This window comes from Orbicella faveolata, unplaced genomic scaffold, assembly GCF_042242905.1.
Source record: "Orbicella faveolata isolate gen_17 unplaced genomic scaffold, um_ofav_v1 contig_34, whole genome shotgun sequence".
Lineage (NCBI taxonomy): Eukaryota > Metazoa > Cnidaria > Anthozoa > Scleractinia > Merulinidae > Orbicella > Orbicella faveolata.
The window spans coordinates 13,847,567-13,862,653 of NW_028301563.1; the positions used below are offsets into that span (position 1 = coordinate 13,847,567).

At 40.1% G+C, this 15,087-nt stretch overlaps 1 protein-coding gene across 2 annotated transcripts in view; it reads left to right on the plus strand.

Moving 5' to 3' along the window:
• The first annotated feature begins 1,962 nt into the window (after positions 1–1,962).
• The window catches only part of LOC149104912 (uncharacterized), a 31,128-nt gene continuing 18,003 nt past the window's right edge, over positions 1,963–15,087 (plus strand). For both annotated transcript variants that reach the window (XM_089271441.1, XM_089271440.1), the window contains exons 1-4: positions 1,963–2,108; positions 3,736–3,832; positions 9,842–10,345; positions 10,805–11,235. In XM_089271441.1, the coding sequence (XP_089127567.1) occupies positions 3,766–3,832; positions 9,842–10,345; positions 10,805–11,235 (1,002 nt within the window). In that variant the 5' untranslated portion in view covers positions 1,963–2,108; positions 3,736–3,765. The remainder of the gene's footprint in view (positions 2,109–3,735; positions 3,833–9,841; positions 10,346–10,804; positions 11,236–15,087) is intronic.

Below are 15,087 nucleotides of genomic sequence, written 5' to 3' on the forward strand. Positions count from 1 at the left end.
ACTCTAAGAGCGTTTACTCGGGCTTCGTACCACAGTATCAAATCGTACCATACGAAAACGCGTATTGGACATAATAAAAGCAAATTAAAAAATCAAGATATTTTAGCACAAGAGTTCCGCTTAGATATTTACTATTCAAGTTGCTTCGTTGACTATCCTCCTCATCCTATCGAAAGTTGTGAGTTTAAACCATTTTGGTTCAAGAATGAAGCACAGCTGTCTACGCATTGATTGGGAAGTTGTTTGCAAAGAATTTTCGAGGTCTTTTTACAATTTATGGCGATTACTTTACTCATGCTAGCAGAAATTGTACGAAGTTTGTTTGCTGGTCGTGGCGATCCGGGTAAATTGTGTAGCTGAACATCTTTGCCGTGTTGGTATCTTAAACCCTTTTCAAGAGTCATATCTCCGTTGGAGAGCGAATAATCCCTTTCGAGAGAGCCAAAACGAATCATGATAAACTCCTTCGCGAAAACAACAGTCCTGTGACTAGGCTCAAATTGCATTGCACATAATTTGCATAAACTTTCAAGTTGTGTATTTTGCCCGGGGTATTTTGCGGATAACTTCCAAGAATTTGCGATCCTTAACGCAGTTTATGAAGAAATATTCAAGCTACATATTTTTATTGTATCAAGGCAGGAGTATTTTTAAAAAGGACTCTCATTTATAAAGGAAGATGCGGCATTCTGTTTTGCTATTTATTTTGGTTTCATGCTCGTCTAGTTCATGTCACGCAACATGATTTTCTTTTGCAGTCAGACAAAGTTTTTCTTAAAGAATTGGCGATTGCTAAGACTGCTAAATATATTTGAACTACTGGTGAAATAACTGGCTAAACTAACGTCAATGCAGATTTTCCTTAGGACTTGGCAAGAACATTGGTTCGTCAATAATCCTGCACAATTCCCCGCACAATCGAAGGTTTAATTCTCCCGCACAATGTGCCTCTAAATTCACACGTTATTTTTTTTTTCTTGCACCCTACTAGAAAGCCAACTAACTTGGAGGTAAGATAATTCAAGTTACCGGAAGTCTTATCTTTACAACTTTGGAGATCGATATATTTTGCGCGGTGCAAGAAACAAGTCAGTCGCATGTTTTTAATGAGCTACGAGTCCAAAAACGTTTTCCTGTTTAGCTCGTTTTATTGCAATATGATTTGCTTTACTACAATGTTCTAAATAATAACAGCAGTAGCCACGTACCGTCATTGACTACCTATTTTTTGCCAGTGTTTCGTAAATTGAACTCATACCGCAATCGGCTCAGTTGTTATCTCACGAGAACGTTTCGAGCGTGAACTTTGCTTACCTGGCTGGTTTTCAAGCAATATAATTCGTGGACCGAGCCTTTCTGAAAACGATCGACATCTTTGTATGTGAAATGAATGTATAAGGCGCGATTCTTGCCAAAACTTTCTTCGCAAAACACCGCATTCTGTCACGAAGAACGAGCAATCTCGCCTTTCTCGTCCCCAGTTTCCATGGTCTACGGATGGAACGCCTGTGACCATGACCCCCCTTTTGGCGACCAAAACGCTAGCATTTTAAGACTAGGGCTTTCCTACGGAAGCCCGAGTAATTATGACATTTTTAGTAAATCGTTTGTTAACCAAGTTTGCTTGGTACCATACTAGGAAAATATCGGTCTTTCATTTTTTGGTATGGACCTCACTGCGCTCGGTCTGTACTGTCGCGATCTTGAGCCGATATTCCTTCAGTATATCTTCCGAGCTCGACAAATGAGATATTCTGACCCCACCATATTTTATAAAACGAGTTGAATTAATATTGACTTATTAGATCTTTTCCACTTTAATTTAACTGTTTCTAGGTGACACTTGGTATAGGGGAGTTTATCTCGATCACGACAAAGCAGTGCACCTTGCAATAACAGACTGTTATGGCACTGGAAGATTTCAATATACCTTTGGCGCGTTCAGTGCGCATGCTGTTATTGTTGTGTATGACATAACACAGCAAGATTCACTTCGAATTGCAAGGGAATGCCTTGACGAATGTCGGTTGAAGCTCAGTCCAAATATTTTCAAAGCACTTGCAGGAAACAAAGCGGATCTTGTTAGCGACAGGAAGGTGACGTTTGAGGTAACTTGTGTTTGTAGCCATAGGTTTACGTCAGGTGTAAAATCTGCAGTTATATTATCAAATCCAATTCTGTCACACCGTAGGGATACAAGTTCTTCAGGAGATCCGTTATATTAATTTGCACATACATTGCATTACATCGGTCTGAGTTTTTTTAATCTAATAAGTTTCCTAGCTAATCGGTATCAGGTTCCATTACAGGATATCTACCTGTGATCTGCCACGGCAAATATAGACACAGAGTTCTCATTTTCATCACGCACCTCTTGGTCTTCCACACAATAAACTCTATGACTTGCTAGACGTTGCTCAGAGTTTTATTTTGCTCGCTTCCAGTTATCTATGAGGCACCGTTTGTAAATTTTTCATTTATTTTACTTTTCGGTCGTTTTTCGATTGATCTCAGCATTTATCCGTTGGTTTTTTTTTTTTTTAAATTAGTGTTGGCTTTTTTTTTTTTTTTATCATAATTCACTACTGACCGTCCCTTTTCACACAAAAAAAGGTTTTACTACAATTGGTTATTTGTTAAAACCCAATGTACAACATTTGGTTATTTCATAAAACGATTCATCTTTGTATTGGTTTGTCATAAAACCATTCTTATATGGTTTTGTTTTTTTGATAAAACCAATGTTACGTTATTTAGTTATTTGATAAAACCAATCTTGCGTTATTTGGTTATTTGTCAGAACCAGTTTTGTGTTGCTTATATTAATTATTAGATAAAACCATTGTGGCGTTACTGAGGTCGTTACTCGGATATTTATTTGACGAATTAAACCATTATTTCGTTTCAGTGTTGAAACTTTTACCATCGTATCCCCTGAACCTTTTTTTTGGGTATCTTACAGCTAAAAACCCTTTGGCCTGTCCTTTTTACGTTTTGAACGATGTTAATGCTATTATTTCAAATAGCCAAATTCAATTTTATGAAATTGGTTATTTGAAATAACCTTAGTGTCAACTCGATGGGCTCAAATGTCGCCCAGTAGTATTGTGACATAAAGAAGGCGCTTAGTGTTTGCGTAGAGTTTGATCTCCGCGGTTGAGTAAATATGGCGTACGGATCAGGTCAGAATGCGAGGTTGTGTACAGCCGTTACAAGAGCAATTAGAGAAGCCATATCTGTTGAAGAACTGATACACCATCATCAGGGAAGAGTTTTTTCTTATAATCTATTGATCGTTATTCAAGTAGCAAAGGACAGCATATTCGGCGTGGGGCAGCATTTTCAAGGCCGAGGTCACAGATTTTCACCATACGGACCGACTTTAAGCCGTTAAATAACTTATTTATTTTTCCTTATCTTGTAAAGTGGAAGACAAAAGTTTAAGACCGTGGGTAGAGATTTAGAAAAATCCGGACCGCACTGAAAACCAATCAGATTGCAGGATTCGTTACCTGTTTGTGAATGGGTGGTCAGTAATGAATAATCATAAATAAACCAAGTTATCACGAAAATATAAACGACCAAAAGTAGAATAAATAATTGATCATTACAAACGGCGCCCTATGGTTATCTGTGTACAGTGTACCTGTGTAAATCCAGTTTCCCTCCTAGGCTACTGAAACTACAGGTTCAGCTCATTGAACAGGGTTTTGTTTCTTGAATTTGACTGTGTAGGATGGTCAGTCTTTTGCACATGACAATGATATGGATCTATTTATGGAAGTGTCAGCATTAACCGGTGAAAATGTAGAAAAGTTGTTCTTAACAGTAGGTGAGTTAAAAACCGATCTGTTTTTGTTTTACTAAATTTTTGGTAACTTCTGTTGACTTTCATCATAGCTACAATGTTAAAAGGTTCGTTACTACTTGTGTTACAAAGCTGTGTGCTGTCGTTTTTAATTTGAATTAGAGATGCGTAAGCGCGAGGGAACGTTTTACCCTCGTTAACGTCATCGTTGCCCTAACTCCCACATGTAACTCCTCTTGTGGTATTTGGTCACACCTCGTTCCAAGACCCGGGCATCTATCAGTTGTTTCTCCCTGGACTCAGTATGTTGTTTAATTGCTGATTCGCTGTTGCTCGCATGTTTTGCTCCTTACGAGCTCCACGAGCGCTTACAAGTCACCTTCACCTTCACCTGTCCCCTGGCGCCAAGTTGGCGCATAGGGCCTCCACATGTGCCCTCCATCGATTCCTGTCTTGCGCTGCAGTGCGCACCTCTCTCCAGGACTGCCACCCTGCTTTGGACCTCTCCTTTTCTACTGTGCGCCGCCAGGTTGTTTTTGGCCGGCCTCTCTTTCTCTTTCCCTCTGGGGTCCATGTCAGGGCTGTAACACAGTCATTGTCAGGTTGTTGTCTGAGGATGTGTCCAATGAATCGCCATCTCCTTCTTACTTCTTCACTCAACCTCTCCACGTTAGCCATTTCCATTAGCTCTCTATTACTAATCCTATCTTGCCATTTAATCTTCATTATCCTTCTCAGGCATCAGTTCTGAAACACATCGATTTTCTTAGCATCACCTTCGTTCATTTTCCATGTTTCGCAACCATACATGAGAACTGCTTTGACCAGTGTTTTGTATAGTCTGATCTTTGTCTTCCTCGACACACTGCCGGAATTCCATACTCGATTCAGCTTCACAAACTCTCCCCTCACTTTCCCTAGCCTAGCCTTGATGTCTTCTTCTCCGGCCCCTTGTTTACATACTGTGGCTCCTAGATAGATAAACTTCTCTACATCTTCCAACGCCAGACCATTCACTGTGATGGCTTCATTATTCCTTGCATTGACTCTCATGACTTTGCACTTCCCGACATTTACCCGAAGGCCTGTCCTTTCTGCATTTTCTACCAGCCTGTTTGTTTTCAACCGCACGTGTCTTTGTGTTGAGGGAATTAAAGCTACATCGTCAGCAAAGTCGAGGTCCTCAAGTTTTGATGTAAATTTCCACCTTAGCCCGGTTCCCTCCTCTTTCACAGTATGCCCCATTACCCAGTCTATAATGAGCAGGAAAAGAAAGCCAGACATTGTACATCCTTGCTTAACACCACTCGTTACTTCAAACCACTCTGAGGTTGCTTCTTCCTCGACAACAGCACATTCAAAGCCATCGTACATCGCTTTAACTATGTTGATGATCTTCTGTGGGATACCATACTGATTCATTATCATCCATAAGCCATTTCTGTGCACTGAGTCAAACGCCTTCTCGAAATCTACGAAATTCATGATATAGAGAGTTGCCTGCCATTCATTCACTTGCTCTAATATATTGCATAAGATGAAAATTTGCTCCGTCGTTCCTCTACCAGATCTAAATCCAGCCTGTTCCTTACGGGGCCTGCGGTCAATCCCCATGCGAATGCGATCAATTACAATTCTTCCCAATATCTTGCTAACAACTGGTAGGAGAGTCACTCCCCGCCAGTTCTTACACTCCCTTAAGTTCCCTTTCTTCGGTATCTTAATAATGAGTCCCCTCTTCCATTTACGTGGGACCTTTTCCAGACTCCAAATCGTGTCTATAAGTTCTTTCACTCTGTCGGATGTAAATTCAAGGTCTGCCTTCAGTAGTTCTGCTGTTATCATATCTTCACCAGGGGCTTTACCATTCTTAAGCCTCTTTATTGCCCTTCTTATCTCTTCTTTGCTCACAGGTCTCTTGTCTATGTCAGCTATGTCCTGCTGTTCACAATCTTCTTCATTGATCGGGTGGGCTGACTCCTCCCTATTGAGTATCTCCATGAAATGCTCTCTCCACCGCTTCCTTCTATCCTCATTGCTGGTTAAGGCGTTACCATTTCTGTCGTTGACAACTGTGCTCTGCCTTGGTTTGTCGTTGCAGATCGTTTTAGTTAAGTTGTAAAGAGTCTTCATGTGTTGCATATTCGCTGCTTCCTCTGCGCTTACAAGTACTCTCCATAATCTAGGCGAAGAAACAGTAATAGCACCTCACTTTGTATACGATCCCTAGGACTTGGTTGATCGTTGGTTGGTCCTTGGGCGTTTTATGAGGTAATGTTCTTAGCGGTCTATAAGATAGTCAAATATGAAATTTTTGGAGGACGCAAGCCAAACGATTAGATGCACCCTTAACATAAGGAAGCACCGCAAACCCCAGTGGCCTCTCCTGTGACTGTCTGGGTTTGTTTTATTGTTGAGACACTTCCTTAATAGCTTGATATTTGGTACCTTGCATACGGGTGGAGAGCCTGGAGGAGAGCCTGGAGGAGGCAGCGTGGCCTAGTGTTTAGGGCGCTGGATTTGTAATCCGTAGGTCCCGAGTTCAAATCTCCTTCCTGCCACTAGATGGATTTGTGTTTGGTGGTCCCAGATTCAACTCCTCCACGCTTTGTAAATAGCCAACTGCTCAGTCTCCTGCCAGTTTGGATTTTTAACCTGTTTCTGTTCAATTTACAATATTTGTTTACTCATTTCAGTGTCGTTAATTAGCACAGTAGTGCTTAAGACTTTTACACTGTAATAAAGCGATTTATTTTATTAATTTGAATTGACCAATCGGAATTCAGCAGGGCCGGGTAAAAACTATTGTCGATGTCAATGTTTGTTAACAGGAAAGGCATTGAAGTCGGGAAACATTTCTCACTAGACAGAGCGTTGAATATTAACATAAAAAAAACTATAACTTCGAAAGCCACAGCAGATTGTAAAAAGTGAAAAATATGCAAAATTTTGTGTCTCCAAGCTTTTAATTTGGCGCCGAAAATCAGCTTCCCCGGGCGTGTCCGGCGACTCGCTCTTAACTCGCCGAGTGTCGCCAGATAGCATATTAGTTGTGCTATTTTGAGCAAAATATGTTGCTCCTCGTCAAATTAAGGTATCAGTATACCCCAAACAACCATCATTCGTTTGCGCCGCTTTACGGTCGGACATTTGACGAAAACTCCAGTAAAGTATATATTTTCTGAAAGTTTAAGAATTGTAGATTACGAAAGTATATTTATTAAGATAATATTAAAAAAATATATAGCGAATATAGCGCTCTATTTCCCAAAGTACAGAGGTTCACTAATCAAGTTCGTTTCCGATCGGGTTTGAGCGAGAGGACAGGATTAACATCGCTATGTCTTCTTGACACCTTTCTTAAAAAACGGAGTCGATAATTTTTTTTTTGTCGGGTTTGTTTTTGACACGCAGTTAAACTTTGAAAGTTGATAAAACATGCATTCTCTTCACTAAAATAGTCATAACTTTTGAAAGAAGCGAAAACTAAAAATTTCCCGACACCTGTTTTTTTTTTTTGCCTGATTATCGGACAACATTATCTCCAAATTTCAGCGAACAACCTTAAAAACTCGCTGGAAACGAACTCAAAAGGTGTGCTTCACTCGCTGAATTTTTTTTTTTTTTGAGATACGAAGGAAAATATACTTGAAGGCGTTCTTGCGGTGCAATGAGGTAATTACACAAAAGGTGTGAAAATAATGACGCCTTGATCAATAAAGTGAAGGCTCATTTTACTTTACCAATGGAGTTGGTATCAATTACAAAGCGGGCTCAAATGTGGGTAACCCAAAAACACTGACCCCGGTCCGCGGACCCCCACTACGGACTGGGTCCGCTAACTACCCTACGGACCGGTCCACGGACTACCCCTACGGACCCCCTCTACCGACCACCCCAAAATAGTGTAAAAATAATAAATATAGATTTCACTTATGGGTTGTCTAATAGATTCATCGTGTCGGCGAAATTTCGAGTGTTAAACTGTGCAAATGTAAGAGACTTGGGTTTTAACACCCCCGTTCCCACCCCCACCCCCCCCCCCCCCCAAAAAAAAATGCCTAAAAGCTGTTTTCAGTGTAAGGAGATGCCGATGGCAAAAAGAACGAAAGTTGTAACCTTCCATTCGTGGCTCAATCTGGCTATGTAAGATGTGTTTCTGAGTTTTTTAAGCTTGTTTGTATCTGTAATTCCGCTGAGCAGATTGTGAAGCCTGGAACGAGTTCACGAACCCACGGGAGAATGGGCTAAACAAAATGGCAGAGGGGAAAGAGCACAAATTTCGAGGCTTCCCAGAGGTTTTCTTGAGGTTACCCGGAGGCTTCCCGGTCTTTCATATACTGAATGGCCACACCGAAGGAAATGGCAATGTGTATTGATATAACTTGCGCCCGAGCCTGAACCCAAGTCTGTTATATTTGCACAATGTAACGTTTGAAATTTCGCCGACACGATTTTGTTTTTATTCTATTTTGGGGGTGGTCCTTAGAGGGGGTCAGTAGGGGTAGTACGTGGACTGGTCCATAGGTAGTCCGCGGACCCGGACCATAGTGAGGATCCGCGGACCGGGAGCCAGTGTTTTCGGGTTACCCCTTTAAATGTTGCCTCCGGCGGGATATATCCTTTGCAAGATCTGAATTCCACCGCTCGTGTACCCAGGTTAGTAAGAAAATATTTTTCGGTTCTGTTTCTTCTTTTCGATCTGTAAAACGCATTTGCTTGGAGATGCCGTAGGCAATGAAAGAGCGCACTCGTAAACAACATAAAGGAAACCCACGAGATTTCGATTGAGTTGAGATGCTACCGTGACCTCTTCGGACGGCGCCAAGGAAGTAATGCTTAGAGAATGTCAAATATCTTCCTCGTCCAGTGCAAGAAACTGCTCCTGCTCGTAGCAGGAACCTTTGTCGCTGGCCAGCTAAATCATCGGTCCAATTCTGATCGATTGTTTTGGAAACATTTCTGCCCCGGCATTTTGCTATGTAGTAATTTCTTCGCACTTGCAAATGGACAAGTGAAGACATCGACGACATATTTAAGCTCAAATCAACAATCTACAAACGGAGAACACTCAGAACAGCTCGTCGACTACCAAACACAAATGTAGGCAATCGTACTACGCGGCAATCTGTCACGCAACTTTTTATGTACTTCTGGTGACAACCCGTTGACAGCTATCAGTTAGAGGTAATGCAAAGAAGGGTTTTTCGTTCATAACTGCTTAGAGTCAATCTTTTTTCATATAATTTTTTTTTAAATGAAAGATCGCAATAAGATTTATCGGAAAAAGCGAAAAACAATTTTTTGAAAAATGGTCAATTTTGGAGTATACTGGTACCTTAAACTTAAGGTTCTCGAGTGAAGTTTGAGAAGAGGCCAAAGCAACTTTGCCATTCTCTCTATTTTTGTTAACTCCGAAGAAAAAGACTATTTTAAGGGCAGCTTGTTTTTGACTGCTGCTCGTAATGCGGGCGTAGCCACTGTATGCAAGGTATGTCACTAGCCAAATTATAAAATTTCAGTACAGCCTAACCTGTGACTTGTACCACTCTTGACTTATGTCTGTGCTCCAGCTCTTTTGTGAGTTGGCGAAAAGTGTAGTGTTAAACGCATCCTTATCCTGCGTCCTTAACCTCAACAGAGTCTTCTAAGACTGCTTTGCTTGTACCATTTCTCCAATTCCTTCAGATATTCTTTGGATTTATGGCAAGGAGTCATTGTTGTAAGGCCCGGATGTGAAAAGCATTGTAAAGTCTGACACTTGTCCTGGGTCGCTGTTCCATATCTTTGGCGAACACCACATTGTTGGTGCGGCGCAATTGCTTTTAATATTCTGCTGCTTAAGCTTAAACCGCTGACATGGATTCCTCGTGTCCAGTAAGGATTTAAATAGTACTGAGGCATTATTGACAATGCATGTTTCGGTTTTGCAATTTTGATACTGCACATCTGAGAGAGCTGAGTCCTAAATTGACAAAAGGAACCTTTATCTAAAACAACTGAATGAGAAATTTTTTTTTTTTTTTTTTGTAGCGCACCAGCTGGAGAGGGAACTTACTTTAACGGAGACAATTCGTACAGATAGCAAGGCTTTAAATCTGGAAGGGAAGAGATTGTTAAGGATTTCATACGCTGTCACAAAACTGATGACGGAGGTGGAAATACTGAATCTTTCACACAATGAGCTCGCAAAGTTACCACTTAGTACAAGCAACCTGGCAAACCTTACAAAGCTGAATTTGAACCACAACAAGCTAACACAGTTTCCGGAAGTTGTTGTCACCCTGATCAACCTGACCCACTTGTTTTTGAATAACAATGAACTTTCAACACTATCGGCAAATATGGAAAATCTGGAAAAACTAGAAGAGCTGGGATTGAGTAATAACAAAATTAAAAGACTCTGTCAATATATCGTTGATTTAAACCATCTTAAGAAGCTGTCCGTGAGAGGTAATCCCCTGACATATGAAGAAATTGGAAATCTCTTGAGGCTAATGGATTTGAAGCCACAAAGGATGTCAATAGACATTACAGGTTAGCTTAAAGCATAGCCAGTTACCTTATGCCGTGCCCGGTGCATCATGACCTAGCAACATAGCTAACTTGACTACATACTTCTTAAATTTATTGGTAATGGGCCAATCCTAATAAACTATCCCGCCGAACCTTAAGGGACTAAAACAAAAGAAACAGCTTATTCGTATTTCAATCTTATTGTTATTTCTTTTGTTTAAGTCCCCTAAGCCTTGGAGCCATGTTAGAAATTTACAATTTTTGCTTATAGACCATTTATTATTTAACGTATTCTGATGTGGAGGCGAATAACATACGCAATTATCATGATCGCATATTGTGCTTCTTTGTTACTTACTTCTTCAAACCTCTGTGATCAAAATATGCAACAATAACCAATTTCACCTTGTTAATTCCTTTCTGATATACAGCCTGCGCAATAAGAAAAATCATAGCATGTTCTTACAATTACACCTACAGCTCCTGTAGAAATACAAGCGCAAGGAGATGTTACAAAGCTGCTCTATGAAAAAGCGCTGAAGGTTGGATTTGTAAATGTTTACCGTGGTAGAGTATTATTGGTTGGTCAGGATCGTGCTGGAAAAACAAGTTTGAAGAAGTCTCTCTTAGGTTTGCCATTTAACCCTAAAGAAGAGAGCACTGAGGGAATCGAAGTTGATCCTTCAGTCTGCGAGATTAAAGTCGATCAAGTAAAAAACTGGAATGCCGTTAGCGAGAATAAGCCAAGTTTGGTGGAATTTTCTGAAGACATATCAAAAATGTTAGCTGAAAAACAATATCACTGGATACTCAATGAAGCAAAGGGAGACTCGGAAATGGAATCAAATCTAGAACTGACAGGAGAAGAATCAACAATGGAGGTGGGCACAAACAGCTCCAACATGAATCAGGTTTGTACGTCTGGGGCCACTCTAGTTTTAAAGTAAGTGGTATGCTTAAGATTAATTGATAAAGATACTCAAAGCTACCAAAAAATTCTGATTTTGGTGGCTAACGATCATTAGTTCCTTATACTGTACATGTAGAAGAGGTTGAGGAGTGAGCAGTGTATAACAGTACTGACACTGGCCGGCCAAGAGACAAGACATTAATTATTAAGTGTCGTTTTAATTTCTTGATAGCTACTTATCTACTTAGCTACTGAATTCAGTATCCGCTGAGATAACTGAGATAGATAAGGCTAACTTATTTATTATGCAAAGTGAGTCCCTGTGGGAACTTTTTCAGTTCTACGCTATTTCTCAGATATAAATGAAAGGCCGTATGCAAGAACGTCCCCTAGATTTTTCGGCCATTTTTGAAAGTGCTCAAAACTAGCTGAATTTTGGCATGTGGGCTTCGTTTCACCTGAGAAACATTGCTCTGAAGTTTTTTTCGCTGGGTTGCTTTTCGTTCTCGAGAAATAACGTATGCAAAAAAGGCACACAAGTTGGAAAAACCGAGTGGTTTATTGCATACGCAATATATCGAGAACGAAGCGAACTTTAGCGCGAAAACTACGGGATATTGCTTAACATACCTGAACGAAACTGCATGCGAAATTTGGAGCGTTTTCGACAAAGTTTACTTTTGATTAAAATACCTGACGCCCTTTTCCCGCCGAGTCCTTCAAATAAACGAAGCCGGGCCTTTGTTATGATAAACAAAGCCGATCCTTTGTTATAATAACCAAGCCAAGCCTTTGTTATAAGTCGAAGTCTCGCCTCGGTTTATTATAACAAAGGATCGGCCCGCCGCGACCACAAGGACTTTAATTTTACTTAGAAACCAGCAAAATGTCAATTTCACGCAACTTATATAAGCTCAAATTTGTTGATTTCAGGTCAAAAGACGTTAAAATGTTGACTCATGTTAACGCGCGACGGCGAGGATGTTGATTTCTCTTAGAAAGCAGCAAAATGTCAATTTCACGCAACGTAAAAGCTCAGAAATGTCGAGTTTAGGTCAAAAAATGTTTAAATGTTGATTTCATGTTAACCCGTGACGGGAAGGTTGTTCATTTACTTAGAAAACAGCAAAATGTTAATTTCACGCAACGTTTAAACTCACAGATGTTGATTTCAGGTCTAAATAGGTAAAAATGCTGATTTCACGTTAACGCGTGACGGCAAGGATGTTGATCTCACTTAGAAAACAGCAAAACGCTAATTTCACGCAGCGTATAAGCTCAAAAATGTTGATTTCAGGTCTAAATAGGTAAAAATGCTGACTTCACGTTAACGCGCGACGGCAAGGATGTTGATTTCACTTAGAAAACAGCAAAATGTTAATTTCACGCAACGTTTAAACTCAAAAATGTTGATTTCAGGTCTAAATAGGTAAAAATGCTGATTTCACGTTAACGCGTGACGGCATGGATGTTGATTTCACTTAGAAAACAGCAAAATGTTAATTTCACGCAGCGTATAAGCTCAAAAATGTTGATCTCAGGTCTAAATAGGTAAAAATGCTGATTTCACGTTAACGCGTTACGGCAAGGATGTTGATTTCACTTAGAAAATAGCAAAATGTTGATTTCACGCAACATATAAGCTCAAAAATGTTGATTTCATGTTTAAGAGGCACCCTCTGTGATTTTCAACTATGGCCATTTGGACCAGAAAAAATCAAATTCCTCAAACTTTCTCAGATGAATGGTCTAGATAAGTGATTCAAAAAAATATAACTTTCAGTTCAATTCGATTCGTATTTTAGCGCTGGGGCCACCATCTTGGCTTTGCCCCTCTAAGAGGGCTTTCAGCGGCCATTTTAGGGCACATTTTTAACAATTTGCCATACAAAGAAAACGATCTAAATCCGGGTAAAAACCCTTTAGTCGAGACAAGCAAATGTTTCTTGTTACATTGAGAGGCTGTTTTGGCAATTTGATCATCACCTGATTTTTCTACAGAATTTTAAATTTCTTCCCTTTCGGACTACTCATGAAGCGCCATAAAAAAGGCGAAGTCTAAAGGAAAATATCGCCAAAAGTACATCACTTGAGATCCCAAAACTACCGTCCACTTAAAGAGCAATGTCTCACCTGTAAAAACATGCAATAAAATTTTGGGGCAGTTAAAACTGTAAAATGTTAGAAGAAGAAGTTTAAGCTGTGCTTTTGTCAACAAAGACCGCCGTCTTAATTAGCATAATAACGTGAAAATAACGATGCACAGAGAAAATAATGATATATTCCACTTACCTCGCGACATGTCGACAACTGGATGTTCCACGATGCCTCATGTTATATTTCCAGTATGTTTCAGCCACATTTTCGGTGATTAGTGCACGAAATCACTCTCAGACATCGCCACGGTTAAGCAGATTTCAACTCTCTTATGAAGCTCGCTTCATAACATCTATCAATATTATTTGTCTTTCGCCTCATAAGCCGCCGTTTACAAGAAGTTTAACAATTTGCTGAGATCCTAACTGACCCAGAAGTCTGTTAGCAGCCTTTAAAATCCTCCTCTTAATCGAGGATCCTCATCAAGAACTCGTTTAAGCTCAGTTCTGTTTTGATCTGTTGTGCACCCGCCATTATTCCACAGATTGCGTTACATTTGACAAATGCACATTCCAACGGGTAGGGGTAGGCTGGGTAGGAAGTGAAAATGTAACCGACATTAAAGCCATTTTAAGCATTTCTGTGTCTAAACTAGTAACTGGCTTTCCCAGAATGATTTGAACACGAGCTTCTGCTTGCAGGTATTTCCTAGGTCATTTTTTTGCAGGGTAGGTTGGGGGGGAGGGTGGGGGGTCGTGTATTAAAAAAAAAAAAAAAAAAAAAGGAAAACGATAGACAGTATCAGGTCAAAAGATTATGATCTGAGTATCTTGATCAGCTTTCTCAGTTCATCAGTGAGGCCCTATTAGGGGTTTTCAGGATACTGGATATTTGGGTAAAACGTTAATAGGATGCAAGAAATTTAGGGGAAATATTAATGGGGTAGAGCATGTTTAGATGAGACAAAACAGGACATTAATTGAGTAGAAAATCGTTGAGCTGGATTTAACAGTATACAAGATATTTAGGACAAAAATTAATAGGATTAGGGATATACCGACACCTCCCCCCCCCCCCCCCCCTCCCACTTTGGGGCCTCAACAATGGTCAGCTATTTAGGATAAAAGAAAATGTATGTCAACTGCTATAAGCATTTATTCTGGACTCTTAGTACTTATATCACGTTGGAATATGAAAGTTTTGTATCAAATGTTTGGGGTTTTAAGGTTAGGTAACGCAGCTCCTTGTTAGTAATTTCGAAGCCCACACTTGTTACACTGAATGGATAGATAAAGACGGGGCTGGAGAAATAAACAGAGAATGAAATGTGTCCCGAATTCTGTACCGTTTAACACGAATTTCTTACATGGCAACCTTTGTGTCTGCAAAGAGATCGAGGCACAACATTCCACATTATATTTGTAAACAGCTATCCTAATCTCATTGACAGCCATTAGTTTTTGACGAGAATTTTCATTTATTACAAACAGAATACGGATAGAACTCCAATAAAAAGCCTCTTCCTTGTTTCTTTTTGTTCAGCATTATACTCGTGTCTTTCGCTGCCCGAAATGCCATCAAATGCTGCGAAAGGCAACAGACTGAGAAGCAGTGCGCAAGAAAAGTTTTTCTTGGGTCAGGAAACGGTCATAAAAGTCGAAGCAATTACTGTAGCACAAAAGATGAGGCGCACAAAAGATGAGGCCAAAATCAGGCGGTTCACCTGTGGTGAGTTCCTGACTCCTTGCCACGTTTA